General features: G+C 44.0%; 4 protein-coding genes across 7 annotated transcripts in view; 2 read left to right on the forward strand and 2 right to left on the reverse strand.

Annotated features, from left to right (window-relative positions):
* The window catches only part of LOC112458975 (glutamate-gated chloride channel), a 41,580-nt gene extending 35,026 nt beyond the window's left edge, over positions 1–6,554 (forward strand). Inside the window, exon 11 of the mRNA XM_025022844.1 lies at positions 82–6,554. Coding sequence (XP_024878612.1) covers positions 82–672 — 591 coding nt within the window. The 3' untranslated portion in view covers positions 673–6,554. The remainder of the gene's footprint in view (positions 1–81) is intronic.
* Positions 6,555–6,806: 252 nt separating this feature from the next.
* Positions 6,807–12,617, reverse strand: LOC112458970 (probable ATP-dependent RNA helicase DDX17). 2 transcript variants are annotated; one of them, XM_025022830.1, is made up of 8 exons: positions 12,453–12,617; positions 11,582–11,935; positions 10,834–11,487; positions 10,540–10,712; positions 10,389–10,448; positions 8,043–8,285; positions 7,759–7,959; positions 6,807–7,678 (listed from the first exon to the last, which is right to left on the reverse strand). In XM_025022830.1, the coding sequence occupies exons 1-8, from the start codon at positions 12,467–12,469 to the stop codon at positions 7,644–7,646; spliced, it is 1,737 nt and encodes a 578-aa protein (XP_024878598.1). In that variant the 5' UTR covers positions 12,470–12,617; the 3' UTR covers positions 6,807–7,643. The 2 variants fall into 2 exon arrangements, with proteins under 2 accessions (XP_024878598.1, XP_024878597.1); XM_025022829.1 differs by having other exon boundaries at positions 6,807–7,681; positions 12,453–12,616.
* A 682-nt stretch (positions 12,618–13,299) lies between these two features.
* On the forward strand, positions 13,300–18,161 carry LOC112458976 (RISC-loading complex subunit tarbp2-like). 3 transcript variants are annotated; one of them, XM_025022845.1, is made up of 7 exons: positions 13,300–13,538; positions 14,318–14,640; positions 14,719–14,860; positions 14,967–15,261; positions 16,276–16,425; positions 16,579–16,690; positions 18,002–18,161. In XM_025022845.1, exons 2-7 carry the CDS (start codon positions 14,325–14,327, stop codon positions 18,136–18,138), a joined length of 1,152 nt encoding a protein of 383 aa, XP_024878613.1. In that variant the 5' UTR covers positions 13,300–13,538; positions 14,318–14,324; the 3' UTR covers positions 18,139–18,161. The 3 variants fall into 3 exon arrangements, with proteins under 3 accessions (XP_024878613.1, XP_024878614.1, XP_024878615.1); XM_025022846.1 differs by having other exon boundaries at positions 14,725–14,860; XM_025022847.1 differs by lacking the exon at positions 16,276–16,425.
* LOC112458980 (5-formyltetrahydrofolate cyclo-ligase) lies at positions 16,753–17,951 on the reverse strand. The gene is made up of 4 exons (XM_025022850.1): positions 17,582–17,951; positions 17,186–17,441; positions 17,028–17,075; positions 16,753–16,954 (listed from the first exon to the last, which is right to left on the reverse strand). The coding sequence occupies exons 1-4, from the start codon at positions 17,690–17,692 to the stop codon at positions 16,782–16,784; spliced, it is 588 nt and encodes a 195-aa protein (XP_024878618.1). The 5' UTR covers positions 17,693–17,951; the 3' UTR covers positions 16,753–16,781.
* Positions 18,162–24,804: the final 6,643 nt, after the last annotated feature.

The following is a 24,804-nucleotide window of genomic DNA, read 5'->3' on the forward strand; positions in this document are numbered from 1 at the left end:
CAACGACAACTGTACCATCATCCTCAGAATCATCATCATCATCAACACAATCATCAACATAATCATTTTTATCATCAACAGCGACTGCTGCCTCATCGTACCGGCGGCAATCCGTCGAAGACGCAGCATCATTCGTTGCCGCGTACGTATCAGCAGGACCATCATCAGCAGCAACAGCATCATCACTACCCTCATCAGTTACATCATCGTCATCAGCGTAATCATCCGAATCGTTCGCCGTCGCCGTCTTTCTCGCTGTTGAACGATGAAGATTGCGTCGCCGGCCGGTGCTCGCCGATGAGGGCATCGCGACACCACTCGCGCAGGAGTTCGACGAGGTCGTCGCCGTCGCCATCGCGATGGCCCTCGCCGGCCTCCTCGGCGTCGCCCCTGGGCACGCCGTCGCGCACCATGTCGCGCGCCGCGACGCCCTCGCCGCCGATCGCGGCACCGACGTCCGCGGAATCGACGCTCACGTCGGCGACGGTGCCGTCGCAAACGCGCTGCTGGGAACGCCTGCGGCGGAAATTTTGCACCTGTAATTGCCAAGGCAGCGCGAAGATCGACATCATCTCGCGTATTGGCTTTCCCCTCATGTTTGCTTTCTTCAATATCACGTACTGGTCTACTTATCTGTTTTACGGTGACGAGGGCATAGGAGAGAAGAATTAAAGAGGAGAAAAGCGTATACGGAGCCAGAATCACACGTGTACGAAGCCAAGCCGAGTGCGATCTGTCAAGTCGGAGAAATCCTTGAAGAAACACCGAGGCAAATTTTATACGAGCTCCGATCGTAAGTTAGTACGTTATAACATCAACGATACTGCAAATTAGATCGCGTTTACTCGACGAGGACCGACCAGAAGCACTCCGACAAGAAGATTCCTCCATTGCCCGCGCCCGAAATGGGAATATTCCAGGAAGAGGATCAGTTAAGGCGACAACGAGGATATTAGCGACGTTCGGTAGACATCTCGCGACGGTCCAATTGATGAGGACGATAACATATAATGTCGTGCGTACTATATCTTACACAACGTACACACACATACATACACACATACATACGCATGCATACATGCACATCGTACCTCATGATCCGCTCGGAAGACCGCGTGCCACAGACTGAACTGAAAGCGTAGTGGGCCCTGTATAGCCACGGCCTGTTAACAATTAAAGAGAGAAAAAAAAGCGTAAAGTTTATAAGTATATCTATATCTACGTTGCGCGAGATCGCGCGTCGTCGGACCGCGGACGTGTCCGTCGTTGCGAAATTAATGTCGGACTGTTCGCCGGATCCGGTAACAAACATTACCGTAAAACGGGGTGAGATAACGCGCGACATGTCGAGACGTCGTTCGCTTCGATTTCCACGCGAGACGGGTAATCGCATCGACTAGTCACTAGCGCACGAGGGTGAGCATTTACGCGAGATGTTTCGTTGTTTCAGGAATACGAAATGATCGGCATTGTCGCGCGTTATCCTTTCTCAAGGCTACACCAGATGCACACGAAGATCGACCGCGGAATGTTCGAGACTGAAAAAAGAATATTGAAAACTATATATCTAGAAAGGTGCCGAATATTCCGATGATTTTTCGGGTGTATAGGACAGCCTGTTGAGCTGGCGGGTTTATCATTCCTAGCGGTACCAAGCGACGCGACCGGAGCTTCAGAGGCATTGAATAATCTTATTGTATTTTTTTATTTATCCCATACAATTTAAAAGGAAAGTGTCGCACACAGGAAATAGTTCTGTCGCGAGATATAAAATGGAGAGACAAAAGGACTCACCATTGTAATTTAATTATATCGGTGGATTTTAGAGAAGCATCCCCCTGCTTTTCCACCACTGATACAAGATGTCTTGGTATCGCTAGGCTCAATTCTTATCCGAGCAGCCTTTCTTTTCGCGAAGAAAACGAATTAATGCTCGTGGAAGCGATTATTTGACGTAAATCACGGACAAAAATTCGAAGTCTTAGGCGAATTTGGAGATAAGCAGTGAGAGAACGAAGGATGTGAATCTAGCGCAGGTTTCCTTTCTCGCGAAGATGATCCGGAGCCCGGATGAAGATTGACCCAGACGCGGGTGCGAGCCGAGGGCGATCGCGGGCTCGCGATACGAAGTATCGGCGAAGCGGTCGCGTCGCGCGCATACCGCGTACAACGTATTTCCTGTTTCCGCTGCCCCGGGGCGGCGTTCGCCCGGGAAGAACTTCCGGCGACGCGTCGGCACGGGGCTCTCCCACGTATATTGCTCAGAAGAGATCGGCGACGCCGCACCCGGAAATTTACCCGTCGACCAGTCCGTCGAGGAGCTGCGGTGTCGTCGACCTCGCAGATGGAAGGTAGAGGAGAAGACACGCAGAACGTAATTACAAAGAAAGAGAGAGAGAGAGAGAGAGAGAGAGAGAAAAAAAAGGAAAAAAACGAAAAAAAAAGAGAAAGCGGTGCGAACGATTGTATTTTTTGAAACACGACGGGAGACGCTATCCTGAAGCAAGAGACAACACAGAAACAACGCACCGGCGTTTGCCGGCAACGGTAGAACTCGACGAAAACGCACCTCCAGCTCTGCGTCTGGTGGTGGTGAATAACGAAGAGTGAGGGGTGCACGATCAAGGCAAATGACGTGTCGCGTCTTCGATTTTAAATCTGGGAAATCGTCGGGAAGGTAATTTCGGCCTCCGACGAATGGCTCCGATAAGGGGGTGAGTTTCGTCGTTGCGAGACGTGCCCGATCGCACCCCCGTTCTTCCCCGTTTGTCGTCGTATTTTTCGTTTACTTCGTATGTACAACCGATAACATAGCGCGTGCGTAAGAAGCGAGAATTTCGCGGGTTCGACAATCCGCCCGTGACATCGGCGAGCATCTCGCGCCTCCGTAGGACCGCGTGTTGTACCTATAGGAACAGACGAAGTCACTTCTTTCCATAAAAGAATATAATAATAAATAAATACGATCCGTAAGATTACATTCCATCAGGTCGACACGATAAATCGATTTCGTCGTTCTGAGATCCGCTTTTATAGCGAGAAGTGAATCTGTCTCCGGGTACAACAAGCCTACCTGGTTCCATGAAGCGCGAACAGGAACGGAACGTGTCCTTAACGAAAACCGTTAATCGTCTAAATGCAACTATAAGTGTCATTCACGGTGAATGTGTTTTTTTTTTTTTATAACGAATCGCCGCACTTTTCGAAAATATTACCGTAAAGGTATAGGAGATATTAAGCTGCGAGGGTAGTTTATATTTACGAGTTTATATTTACGTCACGATTCACAAATGAGATTATTCGAGTATCAGCATTATTAGGCAAGACTTCTCTAAATCCCGGAGGGATGAAGATTGAGTCATACTAGCGAGTAAGAATTATTTTATATTCAGGAGACCCCGGCATTCTCGAGATACACCCGCACGGATCTGTTTCTCTTTGACCTTTTCGGGAGAGGAGATTATTCTCCCACCATAGAGCAATAGTAGTTCACCTCGTGGTGCCGATATTGATTTTCCTGGAAATTCAAGCATTGAGCATTGGCGTGAGATCGAACAGAATCGAACAAGTGCACATTGTAATCTCTCGACCCGTGACTCGTCAAGTTCTCCAGATTCTCGCAATCCCGGCCTGAGAAGAGGGCTGACAGGTTTGCGTAGATTCGGATGTATACATTTATAGAATCAGGAACGATTTGCCGGTGCGCGTCTATGCGTAAGGTATCCGAACCAGTATTGTAATCCAAGTAGACGAACAATAACCACGTACAACAGTATTATCACGAGCATCGTGTTAGCAATAATCGGAAGGGACACTCAATCTTCACACCGATTGTTTCAAATACTCTTGATATATAAATATTCTTGAATGGAATAATCGGATCGTAGATGTATAGCGTAGAGCGTAGACAGATGGACGATGGTCATCTTCGTTTTCTCATTTTCCCGTTTGAGTCATTTCGTATTCTACTCCGTGTCTATTTGTACCGTGTCTACGTGTGTGTATGTATGGTTTGGATATAGTACGCGTGGACACGTCGTGATTTGCGCGTAAACATCCGGTATTATCGGCTTTCGCGCGAAGCTTCCATGGGTGCGACACCATATATATTTAGGGATGTCTCTCCGTATGTGTCTACGTTGAGAGACTTAAAGGGACACAAAGCCAGTATTTGCGAAACAAATTTACACGTAGAGATCGGCGAATAGATCTGTCTTTGCGCCTCGTCGACTGTACGTATAGTGAATCGTGGCGCGCGAAGATGCGTTGAACGAGCCTCTCGCACACGCGTCTACATTAGCGAAGTTCATCCGATGCATTGCACGGTCCGAATTAAGACTTAAATAGCTGCGAAATCTCTCGCAGGGCTACTAGGAATCGCTAATAGGATGATCCGCGTGAAACCTTTCGCACCATTCTTAAGAACGATTTCGACGACAAGCGCGTATCCTATTCCGAGGGTATTTCGCTTCGTTTCTACTCGCGCGAGGAGTCACGAGAGAAGACGATCGAGAGATTATATCGTTTTGCGCGTATAAGAACATGAGATCTCTTGACACATCGCAACTATAAAGTTGTAACAAGCGAGGAGAAACATCTTTCTCCGAGAGCCTTCTTTCTTCCCGAGTTGCGTTATTTAGCTTGCGTTACGTGGTTTGTGTTGAAAATGAAAGATTCGACTCGATTTGCGTGTTTTGATTTGCGACCGAGAACTGCTTCCAACACGTGTTGTCTCGTCTACTACCGATTCGCTTCCCCTCTTCGAGAAGCCGGCATGCTCCTCGGTCTTGAAGACGAGGCTTCCGACTACTTTAGCGGCTGTTGGACAATTGACTGAATGACTGACGTTTAATTATAGATTTCATCGAATCTGCTGCACGCACGCGCAAGCACACGTGTCACCCCGACAGTACCCTCCTCAGTTCCAGCGTCCTAACGCTGAGAAGAAAAAAAGAGAGATGAAAGATTCCGAAGTGGAGATCGGAAATTCGCGTCCACTGAGGGGGGATACGCGGTGGACCGGACGTTAAGGACGACCGTGTAAAAATTTTCACTCTCACCCTCACACTCGTCACCTTGCTTGCTTGGAGTTACTTCGGTCCAGGCGAGATCGATCCGCACACCAAGAAACACACGAGTGTCTCGCCGCAGACATACGGATACACGCAAAAAACTTATACAACATACACATGAATATATGACCCTCGCACGCACACAAAATACGATCCTGTTGTATCGCGGATATAATTATAAGCGCGCCATAGCTCTCTCTCCCACGTCCGAAGACACACCTAAAAGGGTTTTAATGTTATTGTTATATGCGTACGTTGTAATATATGTGAACGAAGCATGCTGAGCCCTGTAAAAAAAAAATAAATCCCTCCTTTAAACCCCAACTCATGCGAGGAGCTTGTTACACGCGTATGTGCACACACATATACGAATATCCGTGCGTGTCTCGCGAGGAAATCGCGTTTATCCGCGGCACGTTGCGCGGATACAGCCCGATGGGAAAATCGTACTTCGATCTTAACGTTATCTACGATTGGAGTATCGGGTGGTGTGCCGTTTTCTTATAATCGCGAACGGATCCGCGAGCGGCCTCGGCCAGATCTGTATTGGCGCATATCCTTTGAACACGAATCGTCCAGCATTCTGAAATTGACAGTCACGGTAAACTCCCGTACAGCACACTTGTCCAAAAGCGGGAGATAAGGCGTCTAAAAGATGGCTAAAAGACGTCGAAAAGACGTCTTATGTCTTGATTTTGGACACGGTGCTGTCTGGGTTTTTACATTGAATTATAATAAATTTACTGAAATGCGATGCGACTAATAGAATATCTTGGAAACTTGCTGTGTCTTTTAATCAATTCGAACGTGCTATCCGGAGTTGCGGTCGAGGCTGCGAAAGGACCTTCTCGTAATCGCGATCGTTCGACGTCGATCACCTAGCTCCCCGTCTCGATTAATTCCTTAAAAACCACGCTCGCCCCGGATAAGTATCGACGAGCGGATATTGTACGTTTTGTCCACAATAATCGTAAAAGAAAAGATTGTCCTCCGCCGGCGAAAGCGGCGGAACAATCGACTCGAGCGAGCACGCGCCTCGAGAACGTATAAGAAAGATATTGCATGTTTGTGATTCGTGAGTGCATTTAAGCGCACTATATTTCAAGATGTGTAACATAAATTTGTATCGTGGCACATAGTCCGATAAAAAAAGAAAAAGGAAAAAAAAAGAACGAAAGAAAAGGAATCTTTCCACACGTGAACTTATTAGATCGTCAATTACGCCGGTGTACATCTTATATATTGGTCGAGTAATAAAAATGATCGTTCTCCTGTCGTCAAGTACTTCACGTGGCTGTAAAGTATCGGCCATCCGCAAAGCGAACCAAACGAGATTGACGCACGAAGAATAACCGGGTTGAGAGGATAAACGGAATTCGGTATTCTAAAATTACCATAAGATCTTTAAGTACTACCACTGTAATTAAGATAAAAATTAAATTAAACAGAACAGGCGAAAAAAAAACTGATCCTACACGTGAATCACTTTGGTTGTCACTTTCCCATATAAAGATTCTAGCGATAATCAACGAAACTCGCGACCACAAGCTCTCACCTTACCTTTTTGTACGAACGACTTATTCTTTTGCTAAATGACAAAGTGCGTGCAATTTACAGATATCGTCGCCAAGTTTATTACAGGTAAGTGATTATACTCATGCAACATGATTGTCAGAAGAGTCGAGCAAGTCTCATATAGAAGCGTGATGTTATACAAGATATTAGAATACGAGATAGTGTAGACATTTATGAATTTATTTATCACGTCGTTGAAATACTGTACATCGAGTGGTACTATCATTTTTTTCGTAATTGCCTAGATACAGACGGATGAATTACAAATATAAGCGCGCGCTAGACATTTATAATTTATTATGATCTATAGATACGTACTGATTAAACACCGTTATACACTGGAAGTTTTAGTTCGCATGATTAAATTTATACATTCGCTCACATCAACTTAGCCCTTTCTTACTGTCGTGCGAGCGTGTGAGGATTAGCATTATAAAAATGTAAACTGTAGTTCGCGCCGTAATGGATTTGCATAGCCTAATCTATGTACCGGTGTATATTGATAACACTTGGAAAAGGAAGAAATCAGATGCAGCATGGGAATGCAAAAGGAAATAAAAGATACGATAGCACATTTCATCACTCCTATCACTAGCAAATACACGGTAAATCTCTGTTCGAGCACGCTTCACGCATTCTTGCATGCGCGCCCGCGTTAGAAAATTTGTTTTACATAAAATAGCTGACATTAGAAATTCGTGTAAACATGGTCAGCAAAACTATCGATTGTATCGCACGATGAGTGTCCGGCTGCCGAATTGGACGGAATACACGCAGTGCGCATTGTGTGCAGACTGAAAGCTGTACACAAGAAGGATGACCTATAAATAGTAGCGCGTTCCCTCGAATTCGGCAGCCATTAAAGTGTCGTTTCTCGCGAATAGAGAATGTCTCGTTGAAACAGTTTATTGCAACTTGTATCGTTTTTGTCGGAGGTAAAAAAAAAGAAAAAAAAATTACCTGTGTTGCAACACACATTCTTTAGCCGCTGGAAGATCATCTCTCGCTACTCCAATAACTCTTGCCGATAACTTCTGAGGAGAAACGATTTCTCGTTAGTATCGGTCTTCCCGCGGGGGTCAACAGTTCTTCGGTTAGCATAACGATTTACCATTACGATTGCTGACGGGGCTACGACTCCGCGAATAGCTGCGGCTGTAGCTTCGTCGACTGCTGCGGCCGTTGCGTTCTCTGCTGTAGCTTCGACTTCTGCTTCGCGAGTAGCTGCGCTCTTTTCCATTACGGCCTCCACCACCACCACCCCCACCTCCTCCTCCACCACCGCCTCGTGATCGCCATCGATTTCTTCCACCTGTCAAATATCAATCCAACCGATCCTTACACGAATAAACTTACACGAATAAACAGTCTTTTTAGCAATCGTTTTAGAGTTACCTCTGTTTCTGCCATAACCGCCAGATTTATTGTCGGCGAGCTCCAGCAGTTTTGGGTTTATCACTTGATTCGCTTCTTTCAGCACCTGTATCAGATCGTTGGCCTTGTTGGCGTTGTTAGGCGTGAAGAAGGTATACGCCGTGCCGGTCTTTTGTCGGCGACCGGTACGGCCGATACGATGGACGTAATCCTCGGAACAGGAGGGGTAGTCAAAATTGATGACAAACTTGACGTCTTCAACGTCTGAAATTAAGAGTTGGCATTAGACCAGCCGGATCTTCGCAGGGTTCCAGCGTTCAGGACAGACATGGGTTAAGAAAGTAGTAGTGTCGCAAGGATTGTGAAACACCGCGAGTCGAGTATGAATGAAATATTACCGGACGATATATTAAATTATAACGTTCGATACGTTCTCCGAGAAGCTAATAATCCGAGCTGTCACGTCGCTCATCTTTTTGTGCTAATGATTCAACAAAGAAATTCTTGACATAAAGATTCTATTAAAAAGCAATTTCTCGGTATAATATTTCTTTTTTCATCATTTAATAAGTAATATGTTCTACGCATATTTATTTAGAGAGCGCTTAGAGCAACGTACGCGAGAAACAAAAACAAACCGTTGGAACCGAGAACAATCCTGATCTTTCTCTCTCAAATATTACAAAAATTCTTATTTTATTGCGTGTTAAAAAATAAAAAATGAGATATGTTTCAAGTCTTTTTTCGCAATTTGGGCGATCGGTAAGTAGAAAAAAGACCAGAATCGTTGTATAACAAGTTCACGTGATGATACAATAGTTAGTATGATAAAATGCGACTGATGTATGATTATCACAAGGACTAGAAGGAAAGAGGATCAGAAAATGCATACAGTTTAAAGTGGTAGGTTTGTGAAATGTTACGCATTTATACACGCATATATACGTATACATATATATAGACGGCTGATTAGCTTCGTTTTGACAAACATTACTCATAAATAACAAATTAGTAACAATTCCACGAACGGAGATAGATGCAATGTATACATTATATATACGCGTATACCGATGTGTGTGATATGTGTGTGTCTGTGTATGCGTGCGTGTATGTACGTGTATATATGTATATGTCAATTAATCAAATTTGAACTATGTAATACTAAAATATTAGGCAGTGGGCGAGTGTTTCGCTAGCAACGTACGGGCAGGGCCTGGCTATTTGCGCTCGCTCCAGCTACTGCCTCCGCCACTCTGTCGCTACAGGCGCAGGGCGCAGGGCGCAGGGCGCGCTAAGAGAGGCTCTGGCATATCTGCTATCACATGCCACCGCCTCAACGGACCAACGTTGTTGGTTGTCTGATTAGCTTGAGCGTGCCAGCGCAGGGGACTCTATTCTGGCAACAACGACCTGGCCAGCCAGCCCGGATGGCGCAGCGCAGTAGGACTGATATCCAGTATGTAGGTAGGTAGGTAAAGTAGTAGTAGTAGTAGTAGTAGTAGTAGTAGTAGATCCCGATTTGGCCCGGACTTGGCCCTTCACACGCGATTGACGGACGGACGGACGGATAGAGGCACGGCGTCGCGGCCAGCGCAGACAATGCAAACCAGTGCACCACCGAACAAAGAGCGGCGGCGGGCACCCCCGACATGCTTTGCATTACCCAGCGTGGGCCTGCGCGCAATGTGCCTCTGCAATACAAACAAAGATCCAACCGCGTTAGCTGTATGGTTACCTCCAACCATCCTCCTGCTTCAATATGCTTTTTTTGCTTTTTTTCTCTTGCCCTATTCCATTCCTACATTCTTGCTGACTTTGAGCTTGCAACGCGTTAAAATTGTAATGTCCCGTTCGCGTAGAAAGAGGAGAACCTGGACTTAAATGTTAAGGTATGTTGCGTTGCACACGTAATGCATTTAATAAATGGAATATAAATTGAGTTAAGCCAAGGTGAGTCGTTACGCAACTCGAGTTGAAACATTTGGTTTCTGTTATTCTCTGCACATATGCGATTTGACTTGTCTAATGTCATTAGAATCTATGTGACATCCACTAATACCGGTACATTTCAACTTTACATGACAAAATTATACTTCTAAAAACTTCGCGATTTAAGAAACGTTCGTTATGTGAAACTTGCTTATATCTTTCAGCTTTTAACGGAACATTACATTGCAGTCAAGATTAGTTAAATTTTTTCGGTCAGAATAGAGCATTGTAAAAAAGAGAAAAAAAATTTGATAATTTGGGGAAAAATTAATACCGTGAATATATTAACCAGTTCGTTTTCCGTGTTGCAAAAAAAAAGTGACTGATAATACACGACATCGTTGCGTCATGAATAATCGAAAAATTCAAATGACTTACCAAGACCGCGTGCGGCAACGTCTGTAGCAACGAGGATTGGTGCTTTGCCTGATCTGAAATCTACAAAATTAGATATAAGTATGTACCTGCGCGCTTATCGTCAAGTTTTTATTGAAATAAAAAAAAAAAAAGATTTAATATTCATGAATACCTTGTAAAACCCAATCTCGTTCTTGCTGTGTCTTGTCGCCGTGTATGCAAACCGCTGGCCAACCGTCACGTTTCATTTTCCTCGTTATCTCGTCCACTCTGCGCTTCGTTTCAATAAACACTATGGTCTTGTTCTCACTTTCTGCCATTATCTCTTTCAGTAGGGTACTTAATCTATAAAAATGTGACATGTGATAGCTTTTTCTTTGGTACTTTGATGATACTTGCTAATTATTGCTAATAGCTGCTAGCGACAACTGAACAAGCCACAACCACTCAAAACTCTCATACTCACTTAGTCTCTTTTTCATAGTCCTGACATACGTCAATTATTTGCAGTATATTATGATTTGCTGAAAGTTGCAAAGAACCAACATTGATTTGAGCGTAATCTTTAAGAAAATCTTCGGCTAAATTTTTTACTTCCTTAGGCCACGTGGCTGACCACATCAGCGTCTGCCTGTCTGGTCTAATTTGTTCTATGATCTTTCTGATTTGCGGCTCAAATCCCATGTCCAACATCCTGTCGGCTTCGTCTAACACCAAATATGTACATCTCTTCAGATTTGTCTTCCCGGACTCGAGAAAATCGAGTAATCTTCCGGGCGTAGCGATGACTATTTCTACACCGCCGTCCAGATCCCGGGCCTGACCGCCTTTTGGCGCGCCACCGTACAGGCAGGTGTTCCTGATGCCCGACGAATGTCCAAAATCGTCGGCAACCTGCTGAATCTGTTGGGCGAGCTCTCGCGTAGGCGCCAGGACTAACGCGATAGGTCCGTCTTTGCGACTTAATTTCGGCTGGCTATTGATGTGAACTATCGCAGGCAGTATGTAAGATAACGTTTTCCCAGATCCCGTGGACGCGATGCCCACCATATCTCGACCGCTCAGCGCGATAGGCCATCCTTGCGCTTGGATCGATGTGGGTTCGCTGAAGCCTTGTCTCCTGCAATGCGAAAAACAAAGAGCTCAGAAAAGTCTCGGCAATTATAAATTACAAGACGCCAAAACTTATCCTTTACACAACAACCGTCGCTTACTTGATCTCTCTTAGGACGTAGTCTGGGAAACCTGCCTCGTCGAAGTCAAAGACAGGATTCGGGATATTCTTGCCTCGAAGAGTGATCTCCTTCTCGGCTCTGTATTGCTCCACGACACGCGGATCTCGATTCTGCACCGCGTCGTGAGGAATATAGAAGTCCTTCTTGAAGGGTTCCAGCCGGCTGAGGTCCCATCGCGGTTTCCTCAGATTTGCTCCCGGTTGCCCGCGACTGTTGCGACTGCTGGACGGTCTGTCACGTCCTCCACTGCCACCCCAGCTCCGCCTGTCGCGCGGGGATCTACTCCGCGAACGGGTGCGTGATCTGCGTCGCCTGTCTCTGTCGCGACTACGACTGAAATAAATTGTTACATTATAGCTGCGATCCACTTAGGACCAGTTTCACAAATGTCGGTTAACTTTTAATCTTAGATTAACTGACTCTTTGTCTCTTTCTATAAGGAGAACGTTAGAAGGAGACAAAGAGTGAGTTAATCTAAGATTAAAAGTTAACCGACACTTGTGAATTAATGCTACAAATGCTTTGAAGCATTCCTCTGCTCCTTTCTTTCAGTGAAGAAAAAAAAGCATGCTTCAAAACATCAACTGAGAAGTTAGAAGTCGGAGTAATCGAGTGGGGACAGTCATTCGTTAGTAAATAATCATTGCACGTGCCGCCGGCATGAGAACCTACAGGAGTACCGTGGGAGATTTGACTTTTCTGACAGAAAGGTCAGCCTTTCACGCCGCAAGTGGTTTCCCACATTCCCATCGACGCGGACAGAACATCAGGTAGCGTTCCCGATTGACTAGACTGGAGTGGACGTCTGGACGACTCGTTTCACTCGATATATTCATGTCGTGTCGCTTACCTTCTGTAGCGGCCCATACTCGCACTTTCCGCGCAAACAATCTCGGTCTGTTAAATGACGCCACTCGAGAACGAACAGCCCGCGACAGCTCGCATACGGAACGTCAGCTCCGTCAAAGACGTCAAGACAATGCAACCAAGTTCGCCCAAATGACGCAGAGAGGGGAACTGGGGGAAAAAAAGCGACGCCATTAACGTAGCAGTGATGTAGACGCGCCCCGGTCGCCGGCCTCTTCCTACGTATCGTGTGTAATTATTAGTAATAAATTAATTACACGCGCATTTTTATCGACATAAAAATGCCGAGAGAAATTCTCCACGGCACCATTTCTCGGATTATCAGGAACTTTCTGTAAATTCCGAAAATTTCTCTCAATTTCGTGATGTCGCATGAACCTCGCGACCGATTGGCCGTCGCGTTGCGACGCGCGCCAATCGGGATCGCGAACGTCCACGTGACTCTCTTTTGCAAGATTTTAATAGATTCTAAAAATTAAATATAATAAAAGTATAAAAATTAATTTGACAAATTTTTGTCAGCAGAACATTAATAAAAGTATGTGAATTGATTTTCATTGTGGAACAATGAAATTTCACTCAGGGACCTCAGGGTGCACCAGTATTCCACTATTAAAGTTTTTTCAGTAGAAAATGCTATATATATAGAAATAAGAATTTGCATATCCTAATATTTATTACACAGGAATAATATTCCTATATATTATCCTTTATATATACTAATATTTAATATTTTTATATTTGTGCGGGCGCAGCACGAACAGACCTATTTACCGACCGTTCCCCATTCCCAGGCGCGCCTGCGCGGAGCCGAGCGACGTATCGGCGGCGCACCGCATAGGACGAAAACGGTCATGGGCACCCTCACAGATATCGCAGAGCTGCGAACGAGGAAAGGGACTCTCCGCTAACCAGTGAACCATTTTTCTGTCGTCAAACGGATCAAGCTTTTTGTGAGACTTGGATCGATCACAAAAAGCGGGATTCGCTTTTCGCATAGGAATTGGCCTGACGAGGAGCCGGCTGAACAACATTTTTTTCCACGCAGCTACGTCTCCCCGGAATATCCGTAAGTGTGTGCGCGAAGGACGCGTGTGTTTGTTCCCCCCCGGTGACTTTGGCCCGCCGAGATCGAATCGCTGTAAGCGGAATGATACGCGACGTACGACGACTGGTCGGCGACGACGACGCTCGTTGTTCCCCAGGGCGTTCGTCCAGGTCGTCGTCATCGTCATCGTCGTCGTCGTCATCGCCGCGAAACGAAACGACGTTGTATGTATACCGTCTCGTCTCCCCCGGCGAGTCCCACGCGTATTTCCGTTACGGTCAATCGATGGGTTTTATAACAATCATGGCGGCCATGCCGGTCTTCCTCGCGGTCTCGATACATTCCGTCGACACCGCGAGACGCGACCCCGTCGCGGTTTCCGCGCGCCGAGACAACCGCGTCCGCGTCCCCGAGGTCGCCGCTCCGCCGGGACGTTCTCGATCGCCGATCAACGACGGCGCGTCGTTGCCTCCGGAAATCCGGAGCAAGCGGCCGCGATTTCGATATTTATAGCCGAGAAGATCGCGCGAACGGACACGGGACACGCTAATTAGCTCCTGTACGCGGTGTCATTGCTCAACGAGATAAATACAAATACGAGAGCGCGAGATGAGCTTTGTTTGAAAATTCCCGAGTCGTTATCTTCGGCGTGTGTTTTTATGAGGGAAACGGAAGGGAAAACATGTCGTTAAATTCTGTACTCATTGTCAGCGTCGCGATACAGGCCTTGTATATCGTCCCAGTCGCGTTGACATTGGAAAAAGGTTACAGCTTCATAACACGCTCTGTTGCGATTCCAGAACTACAATGGAGGAAATGCATCAACCACCGCAAGTCGGGCCTAACATGATGGCTGGTGTGGGTGGCGTTCCTAATCATTCAAACAACGTCAATCGCCGTAATAGAGTTCGCGTAACGTTGCACGCCATGATGTTGGAGAAACTACCGTTGCACGAGGCGGCACGTTTGGAAATGAAGTCGTTACCCAGCAAAACCCCGGTCTCCGTTCTCCAGGAATTGCTCTCCCGCCGAGGCACGATACCCAAGTACGAGCTGGTGCAGATTGAGGGAGCGATTCACGAGCCTACGTTTCGATACAGAGTCACCGTCACCGACGTCGTTGGTTTGTATAACACTCGTCGCTCGTTTCCTTCTCGCAGACAGCAGCGTGCCGTTGACTGATAAGCGCATAACTATTCAGATGCAGATCCCATTGTTTCAGCAATGGGAACTGGCCGGTCCAAAAAGGAAGCGAAACACGCCGCCGCGAAGGCCGTGCTGGATAAATTAATTGGAGTCAATACCGAAGGTGTAGAGTCTCCGCTTCCAAATAGTTTGCCCGAGTATGTTCACTCAGCGCTTAAATTGCGCTCAAACGTAAACTTCAAGTTGCGTCGCGCAAAAGTACACGCGACGTGAAATAATTCTGTATACCGTTTTCTTACGTAGCTCGCAAAATTTACAAGAACTCCAGACGTACGGGGAGGAGAAAATAGTCAACAATCCAATCGGAGCCTTACAAGAAATGTGTATGTCGCGCCACTGGCCACCCCCGAAATACACGATGGAGGGTGAAGAAGGTTTACCTCACGAGAGACAATTCACTATTGTTTGTTCAATCTTAAAGTATCGCGAGGTTGGTCAAGGAAAAAGTAAAAAAGTCGCAAAGAGGCATGCCGCTCACAAGATGTGGCAAGCACTACACGATATGAATAATCAAGCTCCCAGTGTGGATGAGGACGAGGTAAGAACTTGGTATTTCCGTTTTGCATTTACATTAGATAATGGAAATTATTCTTACATATCGATGTGTATTTAATTCCTATTCGTCACTGTGTCTTGACGTTTGAATATTTTTAACTTTTTGCATTTGTAGTCTTGACCTCGCCGATCAGAATTATTTCAGAGTTAAAAACATCTCTCATTGTCTTTTAAAATGTATACAAATACTTAAAGAAAAAAAAACGGCTAAAACATGATGTATGATCAGAAGAATAAAAATCCTGTCAGACATGTGACCACATAAGGGTTAAGAAGCAAACGATTAATGATAATTTATTTTAAATCTGATGTATCTGCGTATAAGGGTGTATGTGTGTGTATGCGTGTGTATATATGTGCGCGCGTATATGCATATGTCGTAGGGATTCCGTGTAATTGGTTTTTTTTGTTCAAAATCCCTAAAGAATCTACAAAAAACCGGGATATTGTGGAATGAATAAAAATTACACAATCTTACTAGTAATTTTGTAAAATTCTCGGCTCTATCAATTCTAGAAATTGTGAGTTGACATTTTTATTAATTTATATTTATAAATATAGTGTAAATTATAAAAATTACATTTAAATTATATTTATATTTATAATTTTTATTTATTCCACAATATCTCGGTTTTTTGTAAATTCTTCAGGGATTTTGCAAAAAAATATCAATTACACAACATCTCTACGACATATATACGAATGTGTGTGTTTAGAGAAGTGGAAGTGATTTTAGCTTTAATGCCACTTGATGTAATAAGCTATCTTTCCGATCTGTTTAAATCTATAACGGACTATTATTTAGGCAATATTCGGATTTCAATGTGCAACTTCCATTATAGTTGTATATATATTTTTTCTTGAAAGTAATTTATGCTTGGGTCATTCCACTTCATTTCTAGTTTCTATGTAAATGTGGAGTAGCTGTTAATAAAGCATTTATTAACGTATGTGCTTATCAAGAAGTTTTACATGTAATATTAATTGTCCATTATAGATTGTGCAAAGAAACGCAAACGTGAGCGCCCGTTATGCCGATCTGAAAGGTAGCAAAATTTCGACACTGACAACAATACATAGTATCCAAGTTTCGAAATTTCACAAGAGTCTCAAGTCGTCCACAGGTGTTAAACTTTTTCAACTGCAGGTTTGTATTCAACCTCACTGAAGTGAATAGAAGAATAAATGTTCTAATTGCTCTCTTCCTTGTTATCAAGCCAAAAAGACACATTTGCTTGTCTTTAATATATCGACATAAATTGGAATCGATTGCGTGCAAGTTATTCTAATTTTGTTGCAGAATACTTGTTTCAATGATGGGGATGTAAATTTGGTACAATTTTTACAAGAAATTGCGTCGGAGCAGCAGTTTGAAGTAACCTATGTTGATATTGAAGAGAAATCTATCAGTGGTAAGTTGATTAATGATATATGATACAAAGAGATTTTATTTTAGAAATAATTATGCGTAGAATAAAATTATAAATTTTTTTATTATATTATTTATTGTCCAGTAAGTACAATATTAACAGGCACGTCGTCTTCATTAGCAGGAATATCTTCTTGTATCTGTTCTTTAAATGCTACCGCTACTAGATATGGCTTTATACCTTGTTTTTGAAAACATCTCTTTAAGTACTTGTCGTAGTAACCCATTCCATGTCCCAGGCGTTTTCCTAGTCAATAATAAAGATAAAACAGTTACATGCAGGATTATAAAATGTGTCATATTTATTGAGTAAAACTCACCATTCGACGTGAAAGCCACACCCGGCAAAATTATCAAATCTAATCCACCTAAAATAAAGAATTGATACACTTTAAGTTATTAAACAATTTTACAAAACAAGTTTCATTATAAAAAATGTTTTTTTTTTAATTATAATTTGATTTATCATAGAGTTTACCTGTTTCTAATGCATTTTCGCGACTTTCAGTAGTGCTTGGTTGTTTAATGTTCCATTGTGTTAGTGGCAATGTTTCATAATCCTCCATCGACCTTAGTTTTACCATTTCCATAATTTTTCCACAATATTGCGGTACAAATGCCTCTTTTCCCATATCAAATATGTGTTTCAAGATAGGCAGAGTGTCGATTTCATCTTTAGTACTCAAGTACAGAGAAATTCTCTTGCTATCTTGAAATTGCTTCAACAAGCATATCTGTAAATAACGCGGTAACAATTAAATAATATTGCAAATATAATTGCTTTTTACACAATGTGCTTTTTTATCAGAACATAACCTCTTCAATAAGCCTCTGGCTTGGAGATTATTGATTTATTTGCTTTCTTCAGACTCACCTTTTTAAATACATTTGCAGATTGCTCTTTTCTTTCTTCTAAGCTAATGTTTTTAAGAATGTCCTTGATTTCTTTTCTCAAAACACTTTTAGCTGATGTTAAAGCTGCCATATTGCAGGTGATTTGTGCTGTTGCTTATGTGTAGGATTACTCCTACCACACTACTTGTAAATAGCGTTTCGCTCTCAAGTATATCCACGTTTACGGTTTTTTTGCATGTTAAACTGTGTTAAGCATTATACAAGTTCACTGATGTTTATATGTGTAGTATGACCTTTTAGTATCACATGTTATCACGAATCATGACACAAAATTTTATCAAGATTGCGCAATTAGTTGTTGCCCAATACATCGAAATGATACCAATTTTATTAAATAATGCTACAGCTGTAATCTATACGGTGTCATTCCGTCTTCTAGGTAAATTCCAGTGCCTTGTGCAACTGTCTACCCTGCCAGTAGCAGTTTGCTATGGTTGCGGCGTGACTAGTAAAGATGCTCAAGCCAGTGCTGCTCAAAATGCCCTGGAATATCTGAAAATCATGACCAAGAAGTGAGCCAGCGCTTTGCTCCTGCCAGCTGTCACCATCACCTGCAAGCCCCACAATCTGGCATCTAATAATCAGAATAATAATAATACGGACATCAAAGTATTATCGGCCAACAATCAGATTGGCGAAAAAGGTAAAGGCGGACAAAACTACACGGGAGGTAAGAACAGAACGTCCAAATTGCCTGTCAGGGTAACGAGCACCACGGTGAGCAACAAAAATGCTGCCTTGCACAGCATTGCAACGTCTGGGAGCTCGATTGCCGTTGGCAAAATTAATTCGTCGATGAAAAAGCACGACGGTAATAATGATAGTCGAAAGTCCTCGAGCGAATCGCACAACACGACGAAAACCGGGTCGATCGTCACCGCGAAGCAATCCAGCAGTTCCACGTTCAGTAGCGTACGGCCTGTCAATACCTTTATAACCAGCACCGCGCACGAGAACCCGATGAAAAATCCAAAGGATTACACCGCTCCGAAGAAATTTCCAAACGAAACGAATTTAGGCATCAAGAATTATACAATCCAATTGGATTACAAGGAGCCGATGTCTGTGAACAGTCCGGATTACAAGAGCATCGCTGGATCGATGACCGCCAATCTACCGTTAAGATTCGCGACGCAACAGTCAATCCCGACGCCGATTTTGCACAGGGAGACCTACACGCCGTCCAGCACGTACAGTCCGCAGTCCGCTTCCTGTCAGAGGAACGACAACAGTGCGTTTGCGATTGCGCGCAAGGCACTGGAACAGCAGCAGAGCTCGATGCCGAAGATGGCACCGATCAACTTTCCACCGCTGCGCGCCCCGCAGAGCATCGTTAACGTGCGGCATCCACTATTGACGGACGCGCGTATCAAGCACGGCAACGAGACGATCGGCGGAGGCGGCATCAGCGGTGGTGGTGCCGTCGGCCTCAAGTCCAAGCTCAATATCATGAGCTCGCTACAGAGCGGCGTGAAGGATCTGGCCGATCACACCGGACGTTCGCAGACCGCGTTCCACGGATACGGCACCTCGCCGATCGCCGCCGGCATACCGAGCGTGCAGAATCTGAACAGCGCGGTGACGGCCAACATCTCGCCGTACCCGAGACCGGAAGCCTTCCCGCAACCGACGGTGGCGAACGTGCTGTTCCCCGAGACCGCCGCGCAGTTTCCGCAATCGCCGCCGTTCAACACCACGCCGATCGGCCAGCTGAACCAGTATCAGACCTACGACCCGGGCAGTTACCCCACCACGCCGGTCAACGTCAACACGGTGATACCGCAGTTCTCCGCGGAGAGCTCGATTCCATATCCGCAGTATGAGAATCCGCCGCAGTTTGTGCAACCGAGTCACTACCCGACCGCCGACATGGCCAACAGTCAGTATCAGTATCAGGCGGCGGCGGCGGCGGCTGCAGCGGCGGGTGTAGGTCAGATACAGGACTCGTCCATATTCATACAGAGTCTTCAGAGCACGATCGCGGTGACCGATCAGTACGCCACGCCGAATTACGCTAGGACTGTCAGGACGGAGCTGATAACACGTTTGAGAAGACCACCGCGATTCAACAAGTAAAAAATCGTCAGATCTTTACTTTAGATTCCTTTTAAATACACCGAAACTTGGGAACAAATGGTCGTCACTTCCTTCATATTATTATGATTCGTGGATGCTGGATAAAATCTTTGTAAGATAGAGCTCGTCTCCATTTATCGATTTTCTAACGTTAGAAATTATTTGTTGATCCGGGAGACGAGTTAGACGCGTCGAATCGCCGATTATTTATCGTTGTCTCGAGCGTTTCGCAGATATTTCGCGTGTACGCGAAGTTTGTCAGATTACCTTACTCGCGCCTTAATCGCAGAGGATATGGTAAAACTTATTTCAATTTATGATCCAGTTTGAAATAAATTTTAGCCAATCTGAGTCACAGGGACACGGTCGTCCGAGCGGGGGAGACGATACTTTGGCAAATTTACGCAGACACGATACGCGGCCGACATTCTCGTCGGCACGTTACATCTAAAAGGATCCATTTTGCCGTAAGCGAGGGTAGGCAGGATGGATTTTGACTTGTTTCCGTCATACGAGTGACACGGCAGAGCATAGTGAGTTGAGCTCAACCTGTAATTTTACAATGTAATGTATTCTATAGCGTGAATATTCAGGATGAGGCGATATTTACAAAAGACACGCTATTTACGAAGCTGTACCTAAATCACGACCGCTGTGAGCGATCAAAACGGTGGCGTTTTGATTGAATTAGTTTTTTTCGAGTCACACGCGCACGAATCGTGCGATGGAAGGCAGGAGTATCCGAGCGCGCGGAGTAACGAAACGGCGCTTCGACAGAGAGGATAAAAAAAAGGAGAATAGAGAGAGAGAGAGAGAGAGTGAAAGGAATTGTCGCTTCACCAGGTACAAGAGAGATAGAATTCTTCTCTCTCTCTTTCTCTTTTCGATTATCGTATAAGTTCTAGTTTTAATGAATGATATTCTACAAGCTATACTTTGCATAGAATTAGTGGAAGTTTTCCAATACTTACATAATACTTAGCTTACCGCTATGTTTTTAATGTGCTTCACTATTTGTATATGGGGGTGGTGGTGTAATGATGTCTGAGATGAGTGCGCGTAAGAGAGAGATTACATGGGGTCGGAAGGGAGAGTTGATTAGAAAATTGATCAACGTAAAACGAGGCAGAGTCGTCTAGCGATTTTTATTATCACGTGTAAAATGACTCGTATCGTTCCGAAAATTTTTGCTCCCATTTACCGCGAAACATTACATCTCCACTAAGCGTATGCACAATGCAAAAAGTGAGAAGAAAAAAAGACAAAAAAAAAAAAAGAAGAAGTAGCTTTGCGCGGCGATCCGAGTGTAGCTAATAAACGCGTGATCGCGGATATAAGGAAATATAATCTTTCAGTGGTGTATGTTTTTTCCTTTAGTATAGGTAGCTCATAAACTCATAAGCATCACATATTAAATACGCGTGTAAGGATTAATCGTTAAGGATTCCTCATTAAAAGTGCGCATGTCGAGTCTAAGGGTATAGGTCGAGCGTGTAACGAACTTTCGGATTTGCCTACGTATACCAATTGACGTGTCACCGGATGAGACTTTTTATACTAAATGAAAAAGAGTAACATCGCGAAATATATACGATAGACGAACACACGCGAAGCGCGTCAGGACGGTGGGACGGCACGATCGGGAGAGAGCCGAAGAGAACTTCCGGTCCAGTCGTCAGCCGTTACATCTCACGGATCGTGACATATCCCTTTGGTCCGTCGAATAAATTTAGAAACGCGGGGATCCCCCTACCTGAAACCGTGTACTTCAACGCGTTTCTAAATTCGTTTGAATTTAAACTTCTAAATTTATTTTGAAATTTATTTTCTAGTCCTAGTTCATCGCTTTCATTTCCTGAAAGCGGAGGAATAAGGAACTCGCTGATCGGGATTAGTCCAATCGCCTGTAGATCAATTCTTCGAAGAATGATTTACGGCAAATAGATTTGGTGTAGCACCAACGAACGGCATAATCCTTAGTTTTCTTACGATCGGCGATTTACTTTCGATATCTTATTTCTTAAAAAATTATACATATATCTGCGTGTGCATACGCCATTTTGAGTTGCGATGGTTCAGAAATTTCACGGTAAATCACTGTTGTAATCTGTAGTATATTCTTTTGTACATAATGCTGCGTAAAAGTGGCACAGTAAGATAGCGAGCGAGAGAGAGAGAGGATGAATGAATGAGAAAGCGAGAGATTTGTTAACATTTATAAGCGTTAGGACCGATAGCAACGTCAATTAATACCGATTGCGATTGTACATATTTTCTTTTTCTAGGAAAAACGCATGGAGAGAACTTCTAATTTTATCGAATATCAATATGCCGAAATCGTGAAATTGAATGTAAAGTATCGTTTAGAGTATCTCTCGGGATCTCCTTGGATCGTCGAGGATTAATCGGTAATAATTGACGTTACCACCACGATCGAGCTCTTAGCTTCCCGGTGGGAAGACAGGCGAAATTGCAGAAGCGAAATTGTGTATGCACACTCTCCTTCGAAGAAGAGCGATATCGCGATTTTCATCAGCGGCGGCGTGTTTCTATAATGTTTTGACGCGCGTGTATGTGTGTATGCGTCAACAGTGTGCAAAAGGATAAGGATGGTATGATGTGCACGGTCAAGGGATCATGGAAACGCGTGAATCGAGCGACGAGGATGCAAGGGTGAAAAAAAAAAGAAGCAAATGAAGAAAAAGATCTACCGGTCCGAGCGAGCCGACGCGAGGGGAGGAATCGCCCGCGTGATTCAGTGATTGCGAAGGAGTGCGTGTTTCACATATATCTTTGGAAAATAGGCATTACTTACATGCAAAGTATAGAATGTGTATGTGCGTATAGACATACATTCGCTAGAGGCGGGGGACGATGAACATTGCGGTTCCTCGTCCCCTTTACTTTCCGTACGAGAGAGAATGATCCGTGCCATCGGCTGCTGATCCCGGTCTCTCGGGACCGGAACCGGAGCCGGCGTCCCGGCGAGGAACGGCGACGGGTCGTCGTCGTCGTCGTTTCGGTTCCGAGGTGTTACCTATTTATCTCGAGATTTCCGCGAGTCGAAGCCAATTCGAGAAACCGAACGACGCGACTTAATTGTCCCCGACGTTGAAGCCTTCAGTTGATGTCTGTGCTTTTTTTTTTTTAATGGAGTTTCTCTTCCGATATAATTTCCCGCGGTAATAACTCGCGATCGTTTGTTCGGATTTCTCCAAGGATTACCTCTCTCGATAAGAGGTACCGAGACAGAATTACCTTTCCGAAATGTACAAGCGAATTTCCGGCGCGGGTATTAAAAGCTGTGCGTTGAGATACATGCGTTTTTATAAGGGTATAATCGGTTATCTCTAAAACGATTTAGAGAAAATCCATATGTTTCACAAAACTGATAAGTTTTGCACGAAATTAATCTTGACGCGCACATTCCACTTTTATGCGGCGTAAATCGGTGCGCTTAATTGTAAAGAGAAACGGGTGCGAGAAACGTTGACAATATTTCACTTGGTCGGAATTCGCAAGTGAGTGAGTGAGAACGACCGGAGCGGATCGTCTCCACGGAGCTTTCCCTCGAACGATCTCGCGAAATCGAAACCGAAATTTTTTAACGTCTCGAATACAATCAGCATACTGTTAAAAAATTAATTGTATCATTTCAGCGGTCTTGTTATGTCCTCCGTTTAACGAATTGCTGGGTGACGCTCGCGATAATCTAATTATCGTCAAACTTGGCGCCTTTAACGAGCGAGGATACGAGAGGAGAGAAAAGCGAACAAGTAAAAGGCCTAATCGTGGATCGAACTGAAGACTCATCACCTTCTGTTCGATTTTTTTTCTCATTCCCAGTTGTTCCAGAAAGATCGTCTCGTTATCTTGAGAGTGATCCGAGAACTCCGCTTCATTAGTTTTGCATATTGATGATGATTTTTCTTTTATTTTAATTTATTTAATCCATCCACTATATCTTTTTTTATAAAAATGTTAAAAATTAGATATAAGAGAGTCTCAAAGAATTGATTTTTAACTTACTTAATAAAATAAAATGAAATAAGAGGAAAAAATTATCGAAGAAAAGAAATGGAGACGGACAAAGCGGGTCTTCTAGATCATTTTAGGAATAAAAAGACGGTCTCCGTGGATTAATACGCATTTCGTGAATCACAAACGAATTTACCTATATAGTATGATCAGTCAAAGATGCGGAGTTATATGTAAAAATATTTGACCCGCGTTGCATTTACGAAACGTGTTACGTTCTCGTCACGAAGCACTTGTCTTCAAGATCGTTTTCATCTTCCATCGTTCTACGTTCTTTCACCTCTTTCTTCACACATAGCTTTAAATTATTGCGCGAATTTGGGCTCCAGGTTCCACGATGGGATCTCTGTCGCTTTTCTTCCCTCGTATCCTCCGCCGTTGTGCAAGGGACACGTTAGATGGAGAAAGAAATTGGGAGTGAAATGGACGAATGTGGACGTCTACCCCCGTGCGGGGAAGGATCGTGGATCATTTAGGAACGAGAGAAGGAATCGATGAGTCTTCGACTCGATCCTCGACAGACTTTTTTCCGCTTCTCTTTTCTCGTTCGTATCTGCCACGATACGAAGGGCCTTCTGAACCGCTTTGCGTTCATCCGTATTCGGCCCTAAACCGAGTCCTGTGTGTCTCTTAAGTGGGATAAAAATTGTTTAAATATAAATTGCGATTGATTTTCGATTCTCGCTTTTACATCCGAGGTCTCATTTCGCTCATCAACTTTTCTGGTTCAAGGCTTACAAACTCGATAAAAATTTATTCTGTTATTAATGTTGTTACCTGAAATGTAAAAGAATGTTATATATTTTTGTATTTAACGAGTAACGTTTCCAATTTGTTCGATGAAGGTTTACATTGGATTATTATATTTGAGGCAACATATAAAAGGATGTTATATATTTTTGTACTAGATAAGCAGCTCTAGTTTTCGTTTATGTTTTTAGCCGCGAGTCATTTGTGCGTTAGTCGCTCGTGGATTTTTTTTCGCTACAACGGATGTACTCGATTGCGGTTCACTAGGTTCACGCATCAATCCTCAAGTGCTACTACGATTTTTCGTCGTACGCAAGA

Source organism: Temnothorax curvispinosus, unplaced genomic scaffold (genome assembly GCF_003070985.1).
Source record: "Temnothorax curvispinosus isolate PA1 unplaced genomic scaffold, ASM307098v1 QBEX01009403.1, whole genome shotgun sequence".
In the NCBI taxonomy this organism is placed as follows: Eukaryota; Metazoa; Arthropoda; class Insecta; order Hymenoptera; family Formicidae; genus Temnothorax; species Temnothorax curvispinosus.